This window comes from Xylaria bambusicola (genome assembly GCF_022495145.1).
Source record: "Xylaria bambusicola strain CBS 139988 unplaced genomic scaffold F5B22scaffold_56, whole genome shotgun sequence".
Classification (NCBI taxonomy): domain Eukaryota; kingdom Fungi; phylum Ascomycota; class Sordariomycetes; order Xylariales; family Xylariaceae; genus Xylaria; species Xylaria bambusicola.
This window is the reverse complement of record NW_025953609.1, coordinates 18,281-44,071: the sequence shown is the minus strand read 5'-3', so window position 1 is coordinate 44,071 and position 25,791 is coordinate 18,281. Positions and strand designations below refer to the sequence as shown.

Below are 25,791 nucleotides of genomic sequence, written 5' to 3'. Positions count from 1 at the left end.
CAGCTAAGGTCAAGGTCACACCAAGCTCCCGAGTTCCACTGGTAGTCGCTCAAGCGGTAATTAGCTTTCACTCTGAAGATGCCTTTAGTTCGTCGTTGAAGATATTGGCGTGATACGAAGGGATACGTTTGGAGGGCGGCTGGAGATATTGTCGTGGTACGAAGGGATGTGTTTGAAGGCAACCATCACAGTAGTTATGGTAAATTTGTCTACGTGATCACCTTTTGTGTATCATGGGGCACTAGAATTCGGTCACTAAGCAAGATGTCACTGGTTATAAAGGCTTCCATATTCTCTCGTTTTATGAGTTTGGCATGGATGAGGTTCTCGTCTCATAAAACATATTTCTTACGACCTACTACGTGTACGTTAGCAGGAACAAGCATTGAAACTTATGGACTCAGAACGTCATATTATATTCAAAAAACCATCATCGTCGACAGGGGATGGAATTGTATGGACTCCTCCAATGATTCTAGGCCCAGGAGGACCACACGATGATGCCCTTCGGAAACGAATAGAGAAGGGAGCATACAGAGATGAAGCCGGTAGAGGTACGGTGGAAGAACCCAAGGTCAGCGTTCCTGTTTTCCCGATATTGTTCAGGATTTTTTATAATTTTATAGGTTATGTGGCTTTCTGAACCAGTGGAGCATGGCCTTGCTCAACTTGAGCAGTTACTCATGGAACAGACTACTAGGTGTGGGCAAGCCTTCATCTGGGTTTTGTAAGTGTCTCATATCTGGAAATGAATCTGTATTGATGAGTTGTAGGATGGGTCCCCACGATCAATCATCTATATCGACAGCTCATCGAATTTTCGGAACACCTCCGCAAATGGCTGATGACGATCCTCATGTAACTGTTCGAATGGGGCCAGATAAACACACATGCAAGCTGCATGGCCATCTGTATCTTCACTATGAGAGAATAGTGTCAGAGGGAACAGATAACGACACCATGGTTGCTACTAGGCTCATGACTGAAGACAAAAGAAATTATGTCGGTGGAGAGCCTCGCCACTTGTGGATTTGGGGTCCTTACAGCCGAGAGTGTGCAGCTTGGCCCCGAAGCCATGTACACCGTCCTCCGCCTCCTTTTGTCAGGAAACCAGGGAGATAAAAGGAGGTGCTGCCCTGAAGTCACGCAAGTGGGGTTTTGCAGTAGCAAGAGTTATCATGTGGGTAAATCAAGCGAGGGAACGGAGTTACTGTTTCCCTCTCACAAACGGGGCGGGAGTGAGGGATAATATGTGTACGACGACATGTGCCAAGGAGCCTGCGAAGATGTATTGGTAATATCATTTAGGTCTAGGATACATCTGATCACGCATCACTGCTGCACTTCCAACGTATTATATCTTGCAAGGGAGTTTAGCAATTTAAACAATTTCTCTATGTAACAAGGGCAGATGACCGCGCTTGGGATTGAAGTTAATTACCCCCTTTACGATAATATGTCGGGGCTGCAAAGGTCCTGGGCTAACCAATTCCTTCCTGGCCTCGGTGGCATGACTTTGACCCTGTTTGCAATTGTACTGCCTGTCCTGACTGCCTAGGTCTAGTTTGTACAAATTGTTTCATTAAGCGACGTCTGTATAACCTCAGTTTTGCGCTGCATAAGCCCGTAGCCGACTGCGCGTGTAACATTCTGTTTGTACCGGAAAGACTCTAAGACGATGGGCAAAGTTAAGAAGTCGTTGCTAGAAAGATACAGAGATTAGAATAACAAGGGCAGAGATACTGGGCTTGGAACTTAGAATTCAGATTATAATGAACAACTAGGGCTGCATAAGTCCTTGACCAACTAACTCCTTCTTGGCTGTTGGTCGCTTAACTCGACTCTACATACAGCTGGTTTGCCAGCCCAGACCGCCTAGGTCTTTGGGGTCTGTTTCAAGAAGCGAAGTCTGTATAACCTCACTTTCCAATATTGCCCTTTATTGCCTGCAATGGTCCTCCGTACGACCGAAGCGTAAGGCGAACTGCATATTCAGCTGGCATAGCGGTTGTGCGTGTAACAATTAGTTAGCCTTATCATCACTATTCGAACGGTCATACGGTCGAAGAGAATCAAATTGAATTTCAAGCTCTTTTCAAGGGGTGTAGTTGTTTCTTTGTCAAGTTGAGTTTGCATCCATTCGAAGCTTACTATAACCCCGCGTGATCCCCTATCTACACCTTGAAGAACACGATTCCGCTCACTGTTCGATGCTTCGTTCAGAAACAGCCATCGCAACCGCTGTGATTAATCACTAGAAGATTTCAAAGGTAGAGACAAATCATAATAGCTCGCATATGATACATAGCGTCACGCAGCTGGAGCCACCCCTCTTCTTCACTTCGTTTGAATGCTTGATGCTGTATTGCTTCCCCGCACCTCCGAATTTGGCAGGCGTGCTGGTTATCTGCTGACGCCATGCGCACCACCTGACCCATGTCGTTCTAGAAACATGGGTACAGGTTGCCTCGGACAAGATTGAAATATATAATCAACAACGACCCGAAAGAGGGACAGATAAGAAGCCTGATAAATAGTGATTACTATCGCTGTTGAGGTTAGATGTTCTTAAGCTGATATAAATATACGCTCGTTCTTCCCAAGTCGTCTCCCCCATCATCATACATACCTACAATACATACTTTACCTTTAGCACAAGATGACGGAAACTATCACTATTCCTTCGAAATTTTCATACGAAGATACCCAGAAGGCTGTAGAAGCGGCCATCCCACCGCTCGACCTGACATTCCAAACGCACGTCGCCAACGGTGACTATGCCGCAGCGCGTGCGGCGCTCGAAGCGCTGCCACCCCTCAACAACTTCGTCCTCCCACCGCGCAGCTTCACGGGCCCACTCAAGGCCATTGGCGCGAGCGGACAGTCGGTTCAATACGAAATCGGCAACCCCCTAACGGCAGTCACGATGGCGCAGCACAACCTGGATATCGGATTACACACTCCCCGCAGGGTGCTGGTGCGAGTCGAGGGTGACAAGGTTGTTTTCAAATACAACTTGATTGCGCCGCTGGTGGCGAAATACAACAACGCCGAAGTGAATGATACAGCGACGAAGCTCGACGCCCGGATCACGAAAGCCTTGCGCCAGATCGGTGGTGACGACTCGTCCGGCTAGATGCTCGGTCTAAAGGAACAGTTTAGCATCTGCAAGGGAATATGCTACCTACGATGCTATGCCCCTTCAACTAAATGTGATGCGCACTGGCGAGGACAACACAAGGGGTTATCTAGATGTCTTAGAGTAGTAAGGCAAAAAATCATAACAACGTATAAGTCGACATTGCCACCCTCAGGAAATTCCTCGTGAATGGCCAGGAGGGGCACTTAATGTACTAAATATTGATGAGTGAAGTCGAGGATGATGCCATTCACCGAAGCTGGCACAACTATGTAAGCTAAAGTGACGTACGAGCAACCAAGAAATAGACGCCAAAGGGCACAATAGTCTCATGATTACATGCAATCTTTCATCACCGGCCAAGGTTTGTAGTCTGACAATACCTATTCTGCATTGAAATTAGACGAAAGAGGGAGACATGCATCGCGACAAAGGTGCTCGCTTGTTACGTCAGAGATCCCCCCCTTCCAGCGCCGTGATCTACACCTCGGGGGCCCTAGCAGGACCCTAGATGGTTGAGGGCCGGTAATCTGTACCACTAATCGATAAGTTACCTAGGTAGGTAGTTACCAGTAGAGCTACTGCTACCCTGCCTGCAGCTGCAGCACATCGCCGCTTGCCTCCAACTCTGCTCCAACCATCCCCGCCGAGCCGTATCGTGGCGAGCCTGGGCACACCTGCGCAGACCCTGAGCGGCCAGAACTGGGGTTCGGTCAGGTTGTCTCACCAAACGACGACATCCTGCAGCGGCAATGCCACCCAAATAGACAGAACAGTCGACAGTGAAGCGCTTCCTATTGATCGTTGGCTCCTTGCTCACAACTAGTCCTCGCTCATACCTGCCTCGGCCGGCTGAGGGCCCAAAGAAATAAATAGGTGCGGTTCATCCCCTCACGAATCCCCTCGCCACCATGCCATGTCCAGATCCAAATCCGTCCCTCAGCCCTTTTCTTGTTATCCTCGCTGTCTGATACACAGCTGCCTCGATACTGTACCCAACCTAGGTAGATTATAAGTAGCTCCTGAGTATTCAGAGGTCGAGGAACACCTTAAATCTCAGCATTATAGTTTAATTGATATCTTGCATTGTTGATTCACTACTCGACTTCTCGCCATGCCTTCTCCCACTTTCATCCCTTTCTCGCCCAGCCCAACCCTTTTAACCGGAGGATTGACACGTCCGCAGATGGCAGACCCCAAAGAGAAGTTCTTTCGCCATTTCCAAGCCGAGATAACACGTGGGTCCAATGTTACTGTTTTTTTCACAAGGCTACAATCGAACAGTGGCTAACTCAATACTCACAAATAGTCATTCAAGATGAGATCGACAGCCTGGCCTCAATATCCCCCATCGGGGGAGAGCGACAGACCGGTATAGACAAGGTCCTGGCAGGCATATCACGGCTATCTAACGAGGTTATGGACGCGACGGATTACATCCCCAGCTATGATCAACGGGCTTATTCTCAGGTGGGTACAACAGACTGGCCAGCGGGCCTACTGCTATTCGCAGATGCAGATTACTTATTTGTGCACGTGAATATAGGCTATCAAAGCCCTGACGGAGAAACTCAACGTGACGACTGGAAAGCTGGAACCAAAGTCACGCTTCCAATTCAAGTCACGAAACACAGGAGCAACAGCAGCACGCTCACAGGCCGCCCCTGACCCCAGAATGCATCGGCCCTGGGGTAGCGATGGTAGCCAGGATGTTGAGGACACCACCAGTAAGACTGCTGATGCCGAGACCCGTGATGCGGTTGGAGGTCTCCCGACGATCTCTAGCACCAAGAACTACAATGAAGAGCTTTCTCGTTCCGATAACTTGCCAGGGGTCAGGAAGCCTAGTTTCTCAACAGCTAAGAACATTGCCATATCTGACCACACAGGACTACACATCATGCTCCCCTCGACGGCCTCGAGGGCGACGTCTTCAGGAAGCCTGACCAATTTGACACGTTGCATCGTAGACATGACTATACCAACAAGTACGGGTGCCCCTTTTGCGGGTCTTGCGTTGAAGAATATCAAGCATAGCCTTATCATCGCGGGACATGTGGCTGGACCGACGCACATCACGGGCATTGAGGACAGCATAATTGTTGTAGCGGCGCGTCAGGTCCGCATGCACGACTGCAAGAACGTGCAAGTGTATTTGCACTGCACAAGCCACCCCATCATTGAAGATTGCTCCAAGGTGGCCTTTTCGCCTCTTCCGAGCTATTATGTAAGACAACGACGGTCTCTACATGAGCCAGAAATGGGTGTAGCTAACGAGCATAACAGGCTAATGAATCGACCGCGCCTGAGACTAACCAGTGGGACAAGGTAGACGACTTCAAATGGCTGAAGGACACAGCCTCTCCCAACTGGAGGATATTACCAGAGGAACGTCGGGTTCAGGGCGACCTGTGGGAGAATACAGTATGTGGCAAAGCGAGTATGAGCACAGATGATATTCTCCGGGAGCTACTAATCTTGACTCCAACTGGTGCGGCTTTTCCAGAGAAAACCACGGCATGAAAAAACAGTAGACTGTTGATAAGTGGTGTGAGAAAACAGAACATCACTGCCAATTTTGTCTAAATTGAAGGTAATGGCGGCACACGAGATGTAAAATCAGAAGCAGCACATACTACCCGTTTCTGTGTATAATGATTTTAATATGTATTAATAACATCAAAATTGAGCGTTGTTATCCTTTAAAATGTTGTCTCTCGCCATGTGGTATCATAGAGAACTCCAAAAACGCCTTATATGCTAATTCCGACCACTCCATAAAGCCGGACAGATAGATCCATTGCTCCAAAGAACCCCATCTCGTAGAACCGACACATTCTATCGTTCTCTATCACCATCTCAAAACCTATCCCGGTCCCGCATTTCGGTGCACGCCGTTCCGGATTCTCCAATTCTGTGCTTCTCGATGAAAGCAGACGCACGCACAAGAGATCAAGCACACCCTCCTTCTCACTCCTCCATTTTATCCCCCTCGCCCTCCCCCTGCACAACAGCAAGCCTCTCGCCGACCTCGCGCAGCTTCGCCAGCGTGTCGCGCTGGCGCGCGATGCGGGCCTCCAGGGCCTTGATCTCGACCTCTTGCTCGGCGATGCCGCGGTCGAGGTCCGGCAGCGTCGTCCTGATGAGGTTGCGCGCCCGCTGGAAGCGGTGCTTCAGCGCGTCCGTGGCCACGGGGATCTCCTTCAGCGTGAGCTCGCTGCTGCTGCTGCTGCCGCCGGCCTTCCTGGCCGACGCCTGGGATGAGAGCAGCGCCGTCGGCGTCGGCGTCGCGTGTGAGGTTGGCGCTGCTGGTGTGGCGCCGCTGGTGGTGGAGGGCGCGGTCGTTGATGTGGGGAGCGCGCGGAGACGGGTTAGGAGGTTGGCGAGCTCGGAGAGGACGTCTAGGGCGTCTGGGTTGAGGGCTTCGGGGAGCGGGAGCGGGTTTGTTGGGGGTTGCGTCGTTGACATTTTGATTCGTTGTTTGTTTGTTTGTTCTGGGCTAATCTTCTTTATGCAATGCAAGAAGCTCGATGGGAATGGTGGTTTTTAAGATTAGGTTTGAGCATGGATCATCTAATTTGTGCCTCAGCGATAGATGGGTGAGCTGATGAGATGCCGTTCCGCGCAGAGAAGAGAATTGCGATTATTAGGTGTTGGCGATCTTGAACGAGCATGCTCCCAGCAAAGAATACTACCAAGGTACTATCTTTGGCTTGATGCACCAGAATGCACCTAGAAAGGGCAGGTGGGTCCGTTCTAGCTATAGCAAGGGCTTGCTTGGCAGGGAAGCGGCGTTCAAAGAAAAACCTTACGAGAACTTGAATGTTACTACGGTAGACTAGAGTAGGCACTTAGGAACGCACCTGAGTTTCTCTGGAATTCAACTGGAAACTTGAAGTGATATTCTGAAAGGGCACAGTAACTCCCTCAGATTTTGCAATTTACATCCGACAATTGGATCTCTGGAACAATTGACTCTGCCAACGCGTCTCCGGCCAGAGTCGCGGTACGAAACCCCGCCGCACTGACGTCAAATAGCACACCAAAGATAGCTATGGCCGTCGGACTTGGAGGGGTAACTCGTGTATCGCAGTACCTTAATCAGACGTAGTGTTGTACTCTTAACCTTCAAAATGACGGCTGGTCTTTTGGATATCCCAGCAAGCACCTCATTCGTCTTTCTCACATCTATAAGGAGTGATTTCCGTATAATTTTAACCCGCTTGAGCCTCCAAGAACGTGCCGGAGAGTGAGTGTATGATAGGCCACGGTACCACCGGGAAGAGTACCAGGTACTACGGCCGTCAGAAATCCCCCACCATCCTACACAGTTCAAAACCTCGACAATGTCGGACGCTGTTTTTACTTGAACCTCCTGGGCCTAAAATCACGCATTCCCTCAGCATTTTACCCTCGAGTTTTTCTTACCAATTACCTCCTAGATTTAAAGTTTGAATAGAGTTGGAATGCCTACTCCATCCCATAAAGCGTGTCTTATTGTCATTGACGGCTGGGGAATCCCCACCAAAGACAGCCATGGCGATGCCATCACTAATGCCAACACGCCCGTCATGGACGAACTGTCCAAGAGCGCTACAGGTTTTGTCCCCCTAGAGGCCTCGTCGCTTGCCGTCGGTCTCCCAGAGGGCCTGATGGGCAACTCGGAAGTCGGCCACTTGAACATCGGTGCTGGTCGTGTCGTTTGGCAAGATGTCGTCCGCATTGACCAGACTATCAAGAAGGACGAGTTAAGCAAGAATGAGGTTATCAGCAAAGTCCTACAAAATGCCAAGAACGGCAATGGCCGCTTACACCTGTGCGGACTTGTCTCCCATGGCGGTGTTGTATGTACCAGTCTATACTGACCGAGGCTGTTGCTAACGAACATCAGCACGCAAAACAAACCCATCTGTATGCCCTACTCGAAGCAGCCAAGGCCGCTGGCGTCCCCAAGGTATTCATCCACTTCTTTGGCGACGGTCGCGACACCGACCCCAAGTCCGGCGCAGGTTATATGGAGGAGCTGGTTCAGAAGCTCCAAGAAATTGGCGTCGGACAGATCGCCACTGTTGTTGGCCGTTACTACGCTATGGACCGAGATAAGCGATGGGAGCGCATTGAAATCGCCTTGAAGGGCATGGTGCTGGGTGAGGGAGAAGCAAGCTCAGATCCCGTCAAGACCGTTCGGGAGCGCTACGAAAAGGGCGAGAATGATGAGTTCCTTAAGCCTATAATTGTTGGTGGCGATGAGGCTCGTATCAAGGATGGCGATGAAGTTTTCTTCTTCAACTATCGGTCCGACCGTGTCAGGCAGATCACCCAGCTGCTAGGAGATGTCGACCGCTCTCCCCGACCCGACTTCCCCTACCCTAAGATCCACCTGGTCACGATGACCCAGTACAAGGTGGACTATCCCTTTGAAATTGCATTCGAGCCCCAGCGCATGGGTAACGTGCTTGCCGAGTGGCTTGGTAAGCAAGAAGTCAAGCAAGTTCATATCGCCGAGACGGAGAAGTACGCCCACGTCACCTTTTTCTTCAACGGTGGTGTCGAGAAGGTATTCGCGCTAGAAGAGCGAGATGAGTCCCAAGATCTCGTGCCTTCCAACAGGAGCGTTCCCACATACGACAAAGCCCCTGAGATGTCTGCTGCTGGTGTCGGAAAGCAGGTTGCCAAGCGACTTGCTGAGCAAGAGTTCCCCTTTGTCATGAACAACTTCGCTCCTCCTGACATGGTCGGTCACACTGGTGTATATGAAGCTGCTATTGTCGGCTGTGAGGCTACTGATAAGGCTATTGGCGTGATCCGCGAGGCCTGCAGGAAGGAAGGCTATATTCTATTCATCACTGCCGACCACGGCAATGCCGAGGAGATGAAGTTCCCCGATGGCAAGCCTAAGACTTCGCACACAACCAACAAAGTCCCATTCATCATGGACAACGCGCCCGCCGGCTGGTCGCTGAAGCAGACTGACGAGGGAGTCCTCGGTGATGTCGCGCCCACAATCCTTGCGTCAATGGGTGAGTTTTCCCTGAATCCATTTTGTTCCTATTGCAGCAACTCGTGGTGGCAGTGTTCTTTGAGGGTGACCTGCACGTCTTGAAGATATAAAAATCCTATAAAAGAAATCCCCATCTATTTTGTCTGAAAAAGTAATTACTGACTCCAGTGTACTATAGGACTCCCAATACCCGAGGACATGACTGGCCAGTCTCTCTTGGTTAAATCATAGAAGCATAGAGGCTCACCCTTGTTAAATAGTGGTCGCTTTGGAGTTTGCGATAGATAGATGATTACACAAGAACCTAGAGATACCAAAATGAAAGGATATCCTTACTAGAAACATATTACTCCGCTGTCCATCCAGGTGCCTAATTATGAGCACTCCAAGCGCACCATTGCCGACGTAACCTTGGTTGGAATGGACCAGTCGAGAAATCCTACCCTTGAGGGGGAAAGGGTCAAAGCTGGACAATGGAACGGGAGTGGAGTCTAATGGGTGGGTACCAAATGCATCTATCCAGTACTTTATAAAGCGAGCTGATATGATGGATACAAGCACCTAACTATACCCTTGGGGGCTTAGCGCGCACAAGGCGACTGAAATCTCCCAAACTGCCCCACCACCTGTGCACCGCACCACGGCAATTTTGATCTTTTCCGACCATCGTCAAGAAACCTCGCGATCACACACGTCAAGATGGATTCCGAAGACCCTCAGGAGCGCCCTGATGGAATTAACAGCATCATCAATGGCCTAGAGCGGTACAACCCCGAGGCAGTACCCAATCTAGAGGATTATGTGCGCCACCAGTGCGAAAACAGATATACAGACTCGAATGCGAATAGGACACTATTGAAGCTGTAAGTCTTGCCACCCCATCGTCCTTTTTCCTTTGTCGGGGGAACTTTCCTATGAATTTCTTGGTGGCTTCCCTAGAGACCTCTTCGCTCTCCGTTGGAATGATGATCATGTGTAAACGTTTCCTATTACCTGAGCAGTCTCTGGGTCTAATCAACCCTGCTGTTTTGAAGTCATGGATATTAGCTCTATCTGACCCAACTTATGTCGTCTCCTTCATGCTTTCGCATGTCTTTACTTCATCTAAGGCGCAAACACCTAGCTGACATTGGTTCGTCCACCATATTAGATACCAGCTCAACCCAGATCGCGTCAAAGATGAGGTCATAACAAACGTTCTCGTCAAAGCATTGACATGCTTTCCCTCACCACAATTCTCCCTCGCACTTCACCTCATTCCACCATCTGTCCTCGCTCCCGCAAATACCCGGAACGAGGAACTCCCTGAGGCCGTAGGAAAACTGCGTCTCCTCAACGACCAGCTGCAAGGCGCGAAGTATGCCCGCTTTTGGGCCACGTTAGACTCAGATGACTTGTACGCCGACCTCATAACTGATGTCGATGGATTTGAAGAGCTTGTGCGCGTACGCATCGCTACCCTCGTTAGCCACGCCTACCGTGAGATAGATCTCCCTATACTAGAGCAATGGCTTGGTATGGACGGCGACGCAGCACAGAAGTTCATCACCGAGACGGCAGGATGGACTGTCGATGGCGGGCTGGTCAAGATCCCCAAGAACCCTGAAAACGAGGCCAAAAAGTCCGAGGTCCGCGAGGATGTGAACGTCGAGATGTTCTCAAGAGTAATTCGTCGGGCTTGGGAAGAAACAGCGTAAATTCAATTTCTGGGGTGAGACGGAACATGGTTTGGGATCTACACGAAAAAGGGATGAAGAATCCGGTTCATGGCGTTGGGGGTGCATTCTCTTACAGCGCACAACTCGAAGAATCCTCGTGATACTTTCGAAGGCTTTGGCGCGGCTCATGGTCTATGCCGGTCAAAGAGTACCGTTACGAGCAAACTGAAATGAATAAATGAAGTAAACAAAATCCTGAACAGAATATGCTCAAGAAGCAACAATTCGCTCTGATTAGATTTGTCAATTTCGCGTCTTGAAGTGTGAAGATGTTCGTGTACATGCTTTCGCTAGAGACTCTATTCTATGTAAGCGTTTACCTACCTACGCAAGGGCATACATAGGAGGCAGGCACCTACAGTCTTTCCATATATGTCCGGGAAGGTGCGATGATGCAGTGCTAATGTCTTCCGCACCTCGCCCGTGGACGCCATGTTAATTCTCTCCCCTCTTCCACAACATCAAGCTTACCATTCCTGTTCTTCCTGCAGCACTTCGACTGCTTAGTGAATCATGAAAACCTTCTCTTGGGGTGATGTTGCGTCTTCAGCCATACGATTGACTACTGACTCTCCGATCAAGCGACAGTGTACAGGATCATCGGACGCATCGCTCAAGTAATCGCCGTCGGCGTCATAGCTTTCGGCGGATATACGTATAGTGAACGGTACACGCCCGCCTCGCAGATCTACCAGCAAGTCTTCCGGATTAGTATTTCGCGGGACTATTGCGAGTCCCTTTGCACTATGTATTCCGGCAGGCTGGTACACGGCAATGCGCCTGCCGTCTACAATGGATTCATTGTCGATAGCCGCAAACGACAGTGAGTCTGTATTGTTATTGTTCCTCCAGGAAACCATCTTGCGAGCACCCGCCAGAAGATGATGCTCAACTGTCCCCTTCTCGGAGTATTTCTTCGCATCCAAGAATCTGTGGAAGACATCTTCAGGATCAACATAGTTGGTCCAAAGCGTCATAACTCGGTGCGGTTTCAATTCGTCTGGAATTTCCGAATCCCGTAGTTGCGGAAACTCCAGTTCGGCATCACTCCTTATTTGAATTTCATCCGTTAGAATGTCTACCCGTCCAATCACGGACCCTGGAGTTATAAGGATCTGGCCAGAGTCATCCCACTCACAAATGTCGTTGGATGGCGAATGACTTTTGACCTTTTCTAGGTCTTCTTCTGGTTTCAAAGTACTCAACACAGTAGGCTGATTGTGTCGAGTCCATCTACTTAGATCCCAGTCTGGTACCCATGAAGGAAGACTGTGGACATTCACCTCACGACCAACGTATTCGTCATACTTGACCAGGTCATGATCGATATAACTGAGCACATTGTAACTTTTCGTGGCACTGATAATATTTCTTGTAAACCTTGTGTAAAGAGTCTCGCGATCCTGGTTATAATCGATAGCGAATCGTTGATCATTCAAATCGATTCCACTGCAAATACCAAGGAGGCCGAAGATCTTGTCTCTTGGGTCCGACGCCTCAAGTGTCCTGGCCGTTTGGAGCACATTCAGGACGTGGAGTGAGTTCTGCTGATGTGCTTGTACCTGTGAGCGCCAGGGGGGTAGAAGATGGCCCCTAACATGCAGCTCTTGATATAAGCACCGGATCTGGAACATATCCCGTACTATCTCAGTCTTCTTGGAAAGCTCAAAACTGAAGCCATATCGATCGTCACACCTGGGCGAAAGAAGGAGGGTTTTACAGAAATCATCCCATGAAATTCTCCGACCTCCGCATTGGATCGATAAGACCTTCGAGACCACAACTTCCTGAAACACCCATAGTCTTCTAAACCAAGGCCGCTCAAGGACCTCGATTTCAACATCAGAGATCTCTCCTCGGAAGTCTATCATTTTTTCCCTCTCGGCTGGAAGAGCCAGATCTGCATCCCGATTTTGATTCATAGCCCATGTGGCACGCCTCTCGAGGAAATTCCATGCCGACTTTTCGGTGTTTCCGCCCATCAAGTCTCCAAGGTAGATGATGGTCTCCAGAGCAGAGAAGAAGATAGCTCTCATCTGCTGCACTTGGTGATTCCGTTCATTGACAGTCTTCTGGTCGATGCATACCGCGTCGACCCATAGTCTAATTGGGCGATCTTTCCGACGGAGCTGTCGAAGAGCTGAATCCAGATTCTTTCCTATGCGCAGCTGACAGCCTTCGACGTGTATCCAGTGCGTATCCTTTTCTTTGCCCCAGACATAAGACAGCGCATTATAGCCAAGCTCCGCGCAGCTGTCGGAGAGTCGATGTTCGATTATTTTGCCTTCGAGATGGCCTTCTTCATCTGCCGATGGTTCGAGCACGAAAACTCGAATGGAATCTGGGTACGATAAGGCTGAGTATTCATAGCTGGGCTCGTGATCTCGGCTGGGAAGTAGCGCATTATTCCCTATTGCGACTTCGCTTCCGGGCAGCCCTGTTATGGTGATTTGGCCAGTTGTCATTATTAGAGTTGTCAGCAGCAGCAGCAGAGAGGGTCATAGATATCACAATTCAATTTATAGGTCTCCAAGACGAAAGTTCATCTTGCAAAACCCAGATGGGGAGATCGTTCATTAGGAGGCAGGCTGAGTTGCTCTCAGGCTCCCTTATCATTACTTAGCCACACTTCGAAGGTAGCATCTGCAACACACCATCTCTCACCGTCCTCAAACAAAGGAATTGGTGTATCTTTGCTGGAATAGCTGATAGAATGCCGACTACTTGGACCGGGATACCTCCTATGTTGGCCGACTAGAGATTGATCCAACTATAATCGCCCTGGGTGCTATTAAGAAGGATTTCGAACATATCTTTCCAGCAACGGAAATCTCAGTGGCCGGGACCGTTCTGCATGAGGGTGCATCTGGGTGTAGCTCCGAGATGTAGTATATGTGCATCCATTTTAAAAGCAATTTGCATTTACCGCGATATGGCAAGTCTGCCTGCGTATCCATCTCTCAGATATTAATGTGTGAGGGTGCTAGAGACCATGAAGAGCACGTGGTTTATCATGCGAATCACTGCAATCAATATGGAAACCAAACATCGCCTTCTAGACGCGGAGCGCTTTCCTGATGCAATTATCCAATTCCTCGCGGAATACTCCTGTTCTCATCACCGCCTTCCACCGCCCGGAGCAGCAGAACCTATCTCTTCCCATTGAACACCCGCCCACTCCTCTAGATACCCGACTTGGCCCTCGTCGACGCCTCGCGCCTGGCAATCCCGCTCGCACACCCCCACAATGATAGTTCCCCAATCCATACCTTCGAGGGACAGCTCCTCGGCCTCAAGTTCGGTGATGGCGTGCGGGCAGAGCTGGACCTCGAATGTGCGCGGACCACCACAGTTCGGGCAACGAGGCATCCCCTTGACTCCGCCGCCCGAAGTCACTGTAACACCCACTCCATCAGGTTGCGATGCCGCAAGCGCCTTCCCCACGGCATCTGTCTTCGAGTATAATAGGGGCATACCGCCGAATTCGTAGCGAATCGACTGCTCGGGGTTTTGCGCCAGTCTATCCGCGAAGCGCTGGAACGCGGCGTCCATGGTCGACTCGAATACTTCCTTGTCTTCTTTGCCGCCCCCCGAGCCGGAATTATCGTCGACGTCCATTTTCATTGTGGCTTGTGGGACTGGGGGCGGTGTCGGATCGAGCGTTTCGTATTCGGCTTCGGACAGGTAGGAGATTGGATACGGTTTCGGCTGCAAAGACTCTAGAGGCCAGGGCTCGGTGGGAGGTTGTGGGACGTTGGCTTGTGGGTTATTGAGAGATAGGGTCTCAGCGAAGGTTTTGGGTAGTGCTTCTGCCTCTTTATCTGTTTTCGTATCTGGCTCTGGCTCGACAACTTTGGGGACTTCCGCAGCGGGTTGAGGCGTGCTGAATGGATTGCTGGGGCTCGCGAATGGATTACTTGGTGCTGGTGTGCTGGAAGTAGACGTCGCGAAGGGGTTTGCTCCCGTTGCGCCTCCCAGGGTCTTTGCACCGAAGAGAGTTTCGCCTAGCTTCGTAGGTGGCTTTGGTTCCTCTTTCGGCTTCGGCTTCTCCTCTTTCTTCTTCTTCTCGCTATTCAGCGAGGTGACCTTACTCCCTGGCGCGACCCGCAAAGTCCTCAGAGCGCGTATACTTCCATCTCTCCGCCGACAGCTCTTCTTCTGGCAAGCAAAGACGTAGAGGCGACGCTCGTGGCCGGGGAATCGATCTGGTAACTCAGCATTTAGTTGGAGGAGGAGGACCATGAGGTTTTTGCATATATTGCATTTTGCTAGGGCTGCTGAGGGCGGCGTTTCTGCGTCAAGCCATTCCTGTAGAAAGTTGTAAGTGAGTCCCTAGAACATGACCTTGTCTCTGTTTTACTTTTTGAGGTAGTATGGAGGGGTAAATATGGCTTACAGGTCGTCCTCCCAGGCGACTTATGGAATCGTCGCCGGGGTCTTGTGAGGCGTACCCTAGGAGCACATTGGTCTCTGTGAATTCTTCCTCCTCGCCCGCTGATGAGTCGCTGTCGTAATTTGCCATGATCTTATCTTTGCGCTTGTATCAAAACTGTAATAACCTTAGTTATCGACGATATTTCTCAGGCTTGTCGCAACTTTTTTTTTTTTTCTTATCGGGTTTGGAGGGGTAAGTTACCTGTCCCATGTCCTGTTGGAGGGGCAATGGAGGGGCAAGCTTATCAGAGGTCGTGCATTGGGCCCGTGCGCCAAATCCTCCCCTCGGCCTCTCTTGTCATATTAATCCTTACCTAGGGTGTAAAGTATTTGAGTACTACTAAGTAGTTGGTGATATGCTCTCAATTTCAGAGATTGAAGTTTGGAATCATGAATCCCAGATAGCCATGGCCTAAATGCCCGTTTTTCATATCCTTTTGCGGTCTTTGAACGCTGAGATTATATATGTCCTCTACCAATTCAGAATTATGAGACAGCCGAGTATAGTGGGCTAGATATATGGTCTGGTATAGCTTATTGACTGAGAACTCTCCGTGAAACATATAATATTTCCGGATAGCTGTTACTTCGTAGCTATAATATTTCCAAGACCATAGTACTTTGTTTCTTCTATGACTACTCTTGATAGTACTTAGTCAAGCATCCAAACCAGTTTCCCAAAACTAAGAGAAGTTCTCTAGTGTAAACTTAATATTATAAGGTGGCGCTTAGTTGAAGTTGTAAATCGGAGCTTCTAGATACCCTTAATAGTCCGTTCGGTGGCCCTTAAGTTGTGGCTATGTTAGTTATTGAAGCCATGATCTGTGCCCATCACTATCGGATATATCGGAATGTATCGGTTTTTGAGTATCTCCGAAAACCACGCTAGAGGTGCTAAGATCTTCTTTTCCCCAGATCCAAACACTCCACACCTTTTTCTTCTTCCACATTTCTCTTTTCTTCAATCACAGCTTTGTGACTCAACGTCAACTCCAACCCTTCCAGCCAAAGAAACCTCAGGATGTGCAGGGTCACCAGCACACTGCTTGTGTGCTTGGTGACTTGCCAGTATAAACCCTGATGGAATCGGCGTTCCTTATCCATTGCTAAAAGGTAGATAAAAGCCCACAGAGCTCCTCAAATTCTAGTGTTGCTGAGTGTCAGCTGACCCAAAAGGTTTAGGTGCAAACTGCATTTGATATGCTTCATCTCGGCCAACCTGTCTTCAAATCATCTTCAGGATGCTGTCCAGTCTTTTAGAATTTAGGGTCTCTACAGTGCAGGTATTCCTACCTGATCTGAGAGGTACCTCCAGTGGCTGGTCCATCTTGGCCTTGGTGGGCAAACAACCACTAAAGTGGGCTTTGGGCCAAAATGAGTCGCTTGGGTGATTGTTTGTCGTTGTTTGTCGTTGTTGTCGCGGTGGTGTAGGGGTGCATAGTGTGGCTGAACGGCATGTTTCGCTAGCTGTATTGTCTGGGTGTTTCTCAGGGCACACACACTTCTCCCACAATACTTCTAGGACGCTTTACTCCCCTGCTAGAATTCCGCTATCCTCGGAGGCTTGGTATACGCACGACAAACCACTCAATCAAGTATTCCTTCACCAGATTCATTTGACAACGAGGCGACAGCCAGCCAGCAGCCCAGACAAGCCTTCTCACTAGCAAAGATGGCACCAACCAAGAAGGGACACAAAAATACGAGTGGCGTATTGCGCGAAACTCCTAACGGCGTATTCTGTAAGTATATTTACATCTCCTCATTGCTGCCACCCCTTTGGGCCGGGCAGAGCCGGAGTAATACTGATATACTAGCAAATTAGACCTTGATGGCAAATATATATGCCAACGACGCGAGAATGGCAGACCTTGTAATCGTGAGATGGCTGGGACAAATCATAGCATCACTTCACACAACAGCAAATTCCATGCCGAAGGACCGTACAAGCGCCAGATGGCTGAAGGTCAATACGCCTGTTTTGAAGATGGATGCGGCGCTGAATGCAGTACATTCGGAGCAATTCTAGCGCACGTAAGAAGATATCATGGATTCAGGGGATCTTCGGATCCTCTCAAGATTCGTTATGGCGGTAAGTAATCTTGGATATCGTTTCCGTCTTCTCAAAACAGTCTTTGTAGCAAGCATAATGCTGCTTACAATACTTGTGTCAATCTATTGGAATGTACTTGTGGCTGATCCAAGGAAACTGCAGTTGCTCTATCTGATAAAGGAAAGGGAAAGGGCAAGGTCACCAAAAAGGATGGCCGCAAGAGAGGTACCTCAGACACCGAGGAGGATAGTCACGGGGAACATCACGAAGAAATCCACAAAGAAAGCGGTCAGCCAGCTGGGAACGACCACAACGCCGAGGACAGACACAACAACTACGAGGGATACGGTCTGATTGACCCTGCCCTTCTCAATTGGGACAATACCAAAGATGGCTTTGACGATGATGGCCGTAGTCTTCTTGACCAGGTCCTATCTGTCAACATCTTTCCTGTCACCCACTCGACGGAGGAATCAGGGCGAGGAGGGGAAGGGCCCTCGACACTATGAGGGTAAATGAATAAATGATGGCGTAGTTAAACCGTGGACTAGGAAGAAAACCGCTAGGTGTTTTCGGAATTCGGTATGGGGATACTCTAGACGAACCGAAAAATCTAGCACAATATAATATCTAGTCTCACTCACGTCTGTTCCTTTCATACCTAGATATCAATCGAGCTATGTGAATACCAATTCGGCAGCCTAGCTGACAAGAGGGAATTTATGCAACAGCAAATTTGTATGAACCTGGCAGCGTGTATATGACTGTCTTGTATTGATATATGCCGCGACTCCGTGGGGAATATTGTTGAACCTAAAACCGGCCAAGGCAGAAAGCCTACGCGAAGTCGCACAAGATGAAGTGGCTGTATTGAAAGCCTCGGTCCTGTACCAGACTGCTTCATATGAACTGAATCGGCCCTTACTCAGGATAGGCCTGGTGATCTTCGGGCGTCGTTTGATAGAAGCCATATGTTACCACAAGGAAGTCCCATCATGCATGACATTTCTCTCTACTACTGCATACTTTCAAAGATCCCGAGTCTAGTTCGAACCTTTGAAGTTGTCTTCCGAAATGGGATGGGACTACAATTCAACGTGATGTTTGTTGGCTTATGGCCTATTGTGGCTATAATATTGTTTGATGGTCTTGGTGCAGGTTGTGGGCTAAGTAACTAGGTACGTACACAATAAGGGCTTAGATGCATTGAGTGCAAGCGATGACAGGGCTAAGGTACACCACACACTGTATCTTGGTGTGGTAAATACACGTGACAAGATGCCTCTGCTAAGAGGCAAGGCTTAAGCCGCGTTATCATACCCAGGAAGAGTCATCCATTCACGAGGTTAGAGAACAGACTCTGCTAGTATCTAAGTAATCTTTGTCATAATTATCAATGAACGTAGCCGGTCCTAGCCCTGCAGCCTAAGCACATGTGCACTTCGAGTTTCATGTTAGCGAACTTATCCGCTTGTACAAAGGGAGAACTACATACACAAGTCGTACCGTGCAACTTGTTGTAACCGGGTTGGCTCACTGGAGACGACTAGACTACGTATCGTCACCAGGCCGCCTTCCCTGGAAAGCTTCCTCTGGAGCGCGCTTGATACAGATTAAGACCGGTAGCTTTGGTCATAAGTCGCACCATGCATCAGTGATTACCAGTATAATTACCTCATACTCTACATCTCTTCTACCCCTTTGTCTATGTTACATACGTCAGGGACATGCCTGATCGTAGACTTCCTTCTCTGATTAAGAAAAAGACAATTAATACATCCTTGTTGGCTATGATAGCACTTGCTAGGGGTAATAAAGGGGCTCTCGGTGAACCCTCAACAGCCGAGATCAAACCACAGCATACGTCACCTCGCTTCTGGAGACATATGTGTAGTCACACACATAAAGCAAGGCGTGAAGCCGTCCCCCCTATTACGCTAACGTAACAGCTGCCTAACTGACCAGCTAAGAAAAGTTGCTCAGTAACGCTCGCTTCATAGATCCATTTCGTCTTGTGGTAGACCGTTACAAGATATTCCCTCGCTCTGAGGATATACTACCTGTGACTGGAGTTGCAGAGGCTACGGCGCCTTGCCTTAATACAGAGCTGCGTATGTCTTACACTACAGTGATTCCGGCCAAAAATGGTGCACTCGTGACCCTTCTCCCTATTTCCACGATCAAACCTTCGATAACAGTATCTCCCTGGTATTACAAAGGAATATCACAAGGCTCCTGGTGATAGGAAGTGTTGTCTCGGAGACAATTTGAAACTGAATATACGACACAATCATGTTTTCATTCACGTGAAGTAGAGAGAAGTTGTCAGAGAACCTTGACCAGATACCTCAGCGAGGACTCATCACATAAACAAGAGGAGGTAGAATCTAAAGAGGTAAAGAAACATGGACTTTCTAATGCTACACTGATTCAAGCGCGATATCACGCAATCTTGGACCTTTCACCATCTGGTTGTTACGTCGTAAACTGAACTCTTCCCTCTGATGCCCATCGTAAGACAAGCTATCCAGACCGATAACATGCTCGCTCTAGTTGTCCGTTGCTTATGCCGAACTCCCTTGTTTTTCCGAGGCTTCGTTATAAGGGGGTCCGGTTCCAATTCGTCTGTATCTCATGGGCCTCATTCTCCGACAGGAGCTGAAGCCATTGGTCGCTTGTGGACAGGTCTCGCGCATGCGTCCGCCGTAATTCTCCCACGTCTGGGTGGTTGTGTTGAAAACCATGAACTGGAGGTAATTGCACATTGTAGTAGTGTATCGATCTCCTAGTGAGTGTAGTTGGCAGTGGTTCAGTGTGAATAAAGTATTGCAACGGGATAGCCGTTGATATGATATGTGAAGCGTGTATAGCGTGGTGGGTTCTTGGGAACTGAAGTAGAAGGCTGAGTTGGTGTTTTGATATCCAAGAGTCCTGGAAGAGGCACAGAGTACTCGTCTTTATATCTAGAATATCCAACATGGTCACACCAAAGGGATGCTTGTGAACAGCGGCCTGGTATGTAAGGGCTGCTAGGTGAAGCTACACGGGTTGTTGAGAGTCCTCCTCGACTGGCCGGAACTAGAGCTCCCGGCCTGGCACCTTACATCGCAAGTGGCAATATGAAGCGTCTTCGATCTCATGCTCTTGCTTTCCAGCTTCGCGAAACTTGCATAGTGCTAGCTAAAGCGCCATAACCTGCTCTATGAGTTACATCGTAGACCAGATTGTACAAATCTCATAGCTCGCTGATTCATTCTGTACAAGATACACAACAGCCTACTCCGTCTTTCTCTTAATTCTGCACGCCAGCACCCCATGTATGGTCCGGTAAAGTTATTGCCTTGTTCCGCTCTATCAATGACATAGGCTGGTAGTCATATAACACTGCAAAGTGGAAGGAAGGCATAGGGATATGACATTGCAAGTGTGACATAGCACCAACACAATAGACCACAGACGCTCGCTTATCGCAAGGGAACATACTAATTTGTACACCATATAATAATACATATATATATCACTAAGTCACCGAATGAAGAAGAAACTGAAATAATTTTGGGTTGGGCTAAAACCCAAGATTAAAAGGAGGGAAAAGGGGCAAAAATGAAAAAAAGTACTCCGAATCGGGGAATCGAACCCCGGGCTTGACGGTACTGTTGACTCCAAAGAGGGAATATGAGAGCGTCAAATGTTAGCCACTACACCAATTCGGACTTCGACTGGGCGATGTAAAGATGATTTCTCAGGTTTTTAATTGCCATTATATATAGGTCTATTTACTTTGGTGGCATGCATGCACTGGCTTATACTTAATCGCAGGAGTGTAATACGATGTTCTTGCATCCCTTGCGGCAAGGAGATTCTCTTCCTGAAATGCAAGATGATACTATTTCTTGCATTGTACTACCCTTACAGTACTTGCCACCTATAACATAGGTCCTTATATTAGAATGTGGCTCTTCATCTAGCTTGGTTGTTGCTATATTTTATTCAAGTACGTAGTTCAGGTTAGATCCTAGTCCACATGTCATGTGCGGTAGCTACTTAACATATTGGCTAACACACCACTGCTCTATTAACAAGAAGGCATGTCAAAAAGCATAGACAGACTTGGACTTGTATTCTAAGAGGATGGTTTCTCAACAGACCCCTTAAAATACCTTGATCATGTGTTACTTGAGACTTGGCCTAGGAGCAACGGCATACACACGGAGTTGATGGCCGGTGACCACTCCTTACAGCCAATGGCACTATGTATCGCAAACTGTGATGTGGACTTGGAATGTATTACCTAAATCTCCATGCATGCTTGTATCATGATCGGGAATCGTTCGGTATGTTTTGCATCTTTAGAAAGTATTGTGATTCGATCTTTTTGGTCATCATTATCTGATTTGTTTAAATCGGTCTTGGGTGGTTCAGAAAAGAGATAACGTCGGTTTGATAATCCGAGCATCTCAAGGACTGTTCCATGCCCGAGAATCAGTATGAATTGCGACCTCACTTCACATATAAGAGATTTCCCATGTCTTCAATGAGCTTAGCACCAAGGTTAAGCTCCTCGTGGCTGTGGATATATAATAAATAGTAAGCAGTCGACCAGTCGACGTTAAAAAGGATCCTGCAACATCAGAGCTCGTCCAGGTCATCAGTCTACAGCTAGTAAGTAAGCGACGTTGGCCGCGAACACGGAACACGGTATTTGCTGCCGTGCCATGAACGGCTACTGTAGATCGACTTCCTAAATTCTTCTAGTTAAAGTGGGCAATCTATGATATCTGATAGGTAGAGGGCACATGGATCAAATGAATCATGAATCACGGGGAATGCAGGCTCGACAGGCACGCAACAGAGTCCAGAGAGTCAAGCTGGCTCATTACTCGACTCAGCTGCGAACAGCTCATTCTGAGCCCACCCATCCCGATCCAGGACATCCCGGCCGTGCAGATAAGTTCCCTAGTACCTAGGGCCAGACAGGGCCCAGCGGAGACCTAGCGGGTGCTGAGCGGGGTCGTAGCAGGCTTCAGCAGGGTGTCTCGGGTGTTTTTGGCAGGCAATTCAGTGGCATTCACTGGCATCCCAGTGGCAGGTCTAGCCAGAAATAGCTTACTACATCACTAGCCGCCCCGCCTCTTTTGTCCAGAGACTCGGCGCAACCCACTATACCGACATCCCGCTATCCCTCCTACCTCCTCCCCCCCCTCCATCCCGCCATCGGCGCAGAGGTCAGAGCCAACCCCACCATTTCTTCTTTTTTCTCGCCTCTTTCTTGCGACCTCCTCACTCTCATCCTCCTCTTCAAATACTTCTCACAAGCCCTATCCCGACTTCCATTCATTTCCTGTGTGGTACCACCATAGACAGTCTTCATTCCGGCTTGTGTTGCTCTGCACAATCTTTTCTTTCTCGATACCCTTTGTCTACAATCATCGCCATGGCTGCTTACGCTCTTTCCCAGGAGCACCGAGATGTAAGTTCGGATAGACTGGATTCCAAGTCTCGCAGACCAATTGGTACTGACAAATACGTAGATGCTCGAGAAGTCCCTCGTGGACTCCGACCCCGAGGTTGCTGAGATCATGGTATGTGTCAATTGCCCTATCCGTTCGCGCGGATTTATCATCTCAACACCCAGCCAGCCAGCTGACAGTCGATGTAGAACAAAGAGATCCAGCGCCAGAGAGAGTCAATTATCCTCATCGCCTCCGAGAATGTCACATCCCGTGCCGTCTTCGATGCTCTAGGATCTCCCATGTCCAACAAGTATTCTGAGGGTCAACCCGGTGCGCGCTACTACGGTGGTAATGAGCACATTGATGCCATTGAGCTTCTCTGCCAGAAGCGCGCTCTCGAGGCTTTCCATCTCGACTCTGAGAAATGGGGCGTCAATGTCCAGGCCTTGAGCGGTAGCCCTGCCAACTTGCAGGTATACCAGGCTCTTATGCCCCCTGGAGGCCGGCTTATGGGCTTAGATCTCCCCCACGGTGGTCACTTGAGCCACGGCTACCAGACCCCTGCTAAGAAGTAAGATTCAACCGATGGTCGCCTATTATTTCATTCTTAGTGCTAATTCCATTCATTATAGGATCTCTGCTGTTTCTACCTACTTCCAGACTATGCCATACCGGGTTAACATCGAAACTGGCATCATCGACTACGACAGACTTGAGGAAAACGCTCAATTGTTCCGCCCCAAAATCTTGGTTGCCGGTACATCTGCTTACTGCCGTGAGATTGACTATGCTCGCATGCGTAAGATTGCTGACTCCGTTGGCGCTTACCTTGTCGTGGATATGGCTCACATTTCCGGCCTTATTGCTGCCGAGTGCATCAAGTCGCCCTTCCATTACGCCGATGTTGTCACCACGACAACGCACAAGTCACTCCGTGGTCCTCGTGGTGCCATGATCTTCTTCCGCAAGGGAGTCCGCAGCACCGACAAGACCGGAAAGGAGATCAAGTATGATCTGGAAGAGAAGATCAACTTCTCCGTCTTCCCTGGTCACCAGGGTGGCCCTCACAACCACACCATCACTGCCCTCACCGTTGCCCTGAAGCAAGCCACCACTCCCGAGTTCAAGGCCTACCAGCAGAAGGTTGTCGCTAATGCCAAGGCTCTTGAGAACAAGTTCAAGTCTCTTGGTTACACATTGGTGTCTGGCGGTACCGACTCACACATGGTACTCCTCGACCTGCGCCCCTTCGCCTTGGATGGCGCCCGAGTTGAGGCTGTCCTCGAGAACTTCAACATCGCTTGCAACAAGAACAGTATTCCAGGCGACAAGTCAGCCCTCACCCCTTGCGGTTTGCGTATAGGTACCCCCGCCATGACATCGCGTGGCTTTGGTGAGCAGGACTTCGAGCGTGTTGTCGAGTACATTGACCAGGCCATCAAGGTCTGCAAGGAGGTCCAAGGCGGCCTTCCCAAGGAGGCCAACAAGCTCAAGGACTTCAGGGTTAAGGTGGCCAGTGGTGAAGTCGCCAAGATCAATGATCTCAAGAAAGAGGTTGCCTCCTGGTGTCTGACCTTCCCTCTCCCTGTCGAGGGCTGGAGAATTGACGCTGGTATCTAAGCGAAATTGTTTCCTAAATTGTTTCTAATAGCCTTTTAATCCCTCAGTTTTGATAAGGAAGGCGTGAAAGGACTGCATCGTGGTTCAACATAGACGAGTAGGCGTGTATAGTGGAGGCAACTCAACTGTTCTCTGGGAAGCGCAAAATGGTTTTTTTTTATTTTTTATTAACACTACAAGGATTGGTTGGTTCCTGGTGGAAAAAGGGACGGAAGAAGAATAGGTATAACTTGCATGCATTCATCAGGCGTTGCAAGTGCTTTTCAAAATCGAGAGCACCGGGAGTCACTGGCAGCTCTTCCGGGTCTAGGTCATTCAACAACTTTGCTTGCTTCAACGCGCTCTTGTACCCTTTTGCCATAGCTACTGTGTTATTTTTCTGTATACACCATACATACATACATCATCAGGGTTCTCATTCTGAAGAACTCTAATACAGCTCAGATCATACTGTTCTGTCATTTTGAAATTCCATAATGATTGTCGTGCTACTTTATCGAGCGAACCCTCCGAACTTGCGTCAACAGCTTGTTTTGTCGCCCTATGTTAAAAGTGAAGTTACTCGCCAAATATATATACATAGCTCTGTCAATAAATGCCTAGGTCAGCGTAGAGGGAAATCCAATCCATCAAAGATAAAGAATACTTTACTACCTACCTACCTAGCTAAATACAGCTTCGGAAAAAATCTACATACACAAACATCTATGCGTACAGCGAATCATTCTTACATACCCTACCTACTTAAACCTGGCAAGGACCCAGCGATCAGTAAGCACAAACCCGCTTCTTACCACGACATTATCACCAGACTTAAGATAATTACAACTACGCCAAGCAAATGAGAAAGTCAAAACGACTAACATTTTCAAAACAATACACGTAGGATTAAGTTCCTTCTCTCTAGACTTGTCCTTCCTAGATAGTCCAGACTTCCAAAGAGCATGCGTGCTACACAAATCCAATGTGCAAGGGCCAGCCGTAGATTCTAAACCCATCCGGTCCAACGAGAGGGACATTCAACGGTTAAACCTAGGTACGTCTTTAGGGAAGTAAACTGTTTTGAAGGCTCCAAATATTCTTTTTATACAGTGCCGTAGGAATTTCGCTTTCCACACCTTATCCTCCGCTCCTTTTTTGGTTCATGCGGGCCACACCTAATCTCCCATCTCAAGCTGGACTTCAGTGACCAGAAAAATAAAACAGTACAGCAATTAACTTTAACTACAATCCATCGTCGAAGACTAGTGCATTAGTCTATCCGCCGAATTTCACAATGCCTGAACCCTCCACGCCATTAACGGGGTATTGCGCAGTTCTCCCACCGCACTTTTTTTTTTTTAAGAAAACCCTCGTTGTACAGTAAGTAAATC

General features: G+C 48.7%; 9 protein-coding genes and 1 non-coding gene across 10 annotated transcripts; 6 read left to right on the top strand and 4 right to left on the bottom strand.

Annotated features, from left to right (window-relative positions):
* The first annotated feature begins 1,917 nt into the window (after positions 1-1,917).
* Positions 1,918-3,564, top strand: F5B22DRAFT_623324 (uncharacterized protein). Its single transcript, XM_047976037.1, has one exon. The coding sequence runs from the start codon at positions 2,660-2,662 to the stop codon at positions 3,134-3,136; it is 477 nt and encodes a 158-aa protein (XP_047826738.1). The 5' UTR covers positions 1,918-2,659; the 3' UTR covers positions 3,137-3,564.
* Positions 3,565-3,765: 201 nt separating this feature from the next.
* Positions 3,766-5,818, top strand: F5B22DRAFT_623319 (tubulin binding cofactor C-domain-containing protein). Its single transcript, XM_047976036.1, has 5 exons — positions 3,766-4,015; positions 4,326-4,377; positions 4,449-4,609; positions 4,686-5,366; positions 5,426-5,818. The coding sequence occupies exons 2-5, from the start codon at positions 4,326-4,328 to the stop codon at positions 5,660-5,662; spliced, it is 1,131 nt and encodes a 376-aa protein (XP_047826737.1). The 5' UTR covers positions 3,766-4,015; the 3' UTR covers positions 5,663-5,818.
* F5B22DRAFT_444703 (RNA polymerase II transcription mediator complex subunit 9-domain-containing protein) lies at positions 5,800-7,029 on the bottom strand. The gene is made up of 3 exons (XM_047971902.1): positions 7,003-7,029; positions 6,152-6,946; positions 5,800-6,102 (listed from the first exon to the last, which is right to left on the bottom strand). The coding sequence occupies exons 2-3, from the start codon at positions 6,605-6,607 to the stop codon at positions 5,893-5,895; spliced, it is 666 nt and encodes a 221-aa protein (XP_047826736.1). The 5' UTR covers positions 6,608-6,946; positions 7,003-7,029; the 3' UTR covers positions 5,800-5,892.
* Positions 7,030-7,147: 118 nt separating this feature from the next.
* F5B22DRAFT_444614 (BPG-independent) lies at positions 7,148-9,585 on the top strand. Its single transcript, XM_047971901.1, has 3 exons — positions 7,148-7,983; positions 8,031-9,159; positions 9,319-9,585. Exons 1-3 carry the CDS (start codon positions 7,606-7,608, stop codon positions 9,369-9,371), a joined length of 1,560 nt encoding a protein of 519 aa, XP_047826735.1. The 5' UTR covers positions 7,148-7,605; the 3' UTR covers positions 9,372-9,585.
* Positions 9,576-11,099, top strand: F5B22DRAFT_444551 (COP9 signalosome). The gene is made up of 3 exons (XM_047971898.1): positions 9,576-9,638; positions 9,699-10,003; positions 10,291-11,099. The coding sequence occupies exons 2-3, from the start codon at positions 9,840-9,842 to the stop codon at positions 10,835-10,837; spliced, it is 711 nt and encodes a 236-aa protein (XP_047826734.1). The 5' UTR covers positions 9,576-9,638; positions 9,699-9,839; the 3' UTR covers positions 10,838-11,099.
* Positions 11,100-13,461, bottom strand: F5B22DRAFT_444552 (heterokaryon incompatibility protein-domain-containing protein). The gene has a single exon (XM_047971899.1). The coding sequence runs from the start codon at positions 13,321-13,323 to the stop codon at positions 11,362-11,364; it is 1,962 nt and encodes a 653-aa protein (XP_047826733.1). The 5' UTR covers positions 13,324-13,461; the 3' UTR covers positions 11,100-11,361.
* Positions 13,462-13,895: 434 nt separating this feature from the next.
* F5B22DRAFT_444586 (programmed cell death protein 2) lies at positions 13,896-15,488 on the bottom strand. The gene is made up of 2 exons (XM_047971900.1): positions 15,255-15,488; positions 13,896-15,166 (listed from the first exon to the last, which is right to left on the bottom strand). The coding sequence occupies exons 1-2, from the start codon at positions 15,378-15,380 to the stop codon at positions 13,976-13,978; spliced, it is 1,317 nt and encodes a 438-aa protein (XP_047826732.1). The 5' UTR covers positions 15,381-15,488; the 3' UTR covers positions 13,896-13,975.
* Positions 15,489-16,233: 745 nt separating this feature from the next.
* On the top strand, positions 16,234-18,109 carry F5B22DRAFT_623278 (uncharacterized protein). The gene is made up of 4 exons (XM_047976035.1): positions 16,234-16,405; positions 16,475-17,034; positions 17,118-17,384; positions 17,508-18,109. Exons 2-4 carry the CDS (start codon positions 16,965-16,967, stop codon positions 17,852-17,854), a joined length of 684 nt encoding a protein of 227 aa, XP_047826731.1. The 5' UTR covers positions 16,234-16,405; positions 16,475-16,964; the 3' UTR covers positions 17,855-18,109.
* Positions 18,110-20,961: 2,852 nt separating this feature from the next.
* F5B22DRAFT_t169 lies at positions 20,962-21,058 on the bottom strand. The gene has a single exon. It is a non-coding gene; the product is annotated as a tRNA-Glu (tRNA).
* Positions 21,059-22,779: 1,721 nt separating this feature from the next.
* F5B22DRAFT_650605 (glycine hydroxymethyltransferase) lies at positions 22,780-24,418 on the top strand (the record flags this gene model as incomplete). The annotated part of the gene is made up of 4 exons (XM_047979339.1): positions 22,780-22,815; positions 22,877-22,927; positions 23,005-23,369; positions 23,431-24,418. 4 exons carry the CDS (start codon positions 22,780-22,782, stop codon positions 24,416-24,418), a joined length of 1,440 nt encoding a protein of 479 aa, XP_047826730.1.
* Between the last annotated feature and the right edge of the window lie 1,373 nt (positions 24,419-25,791).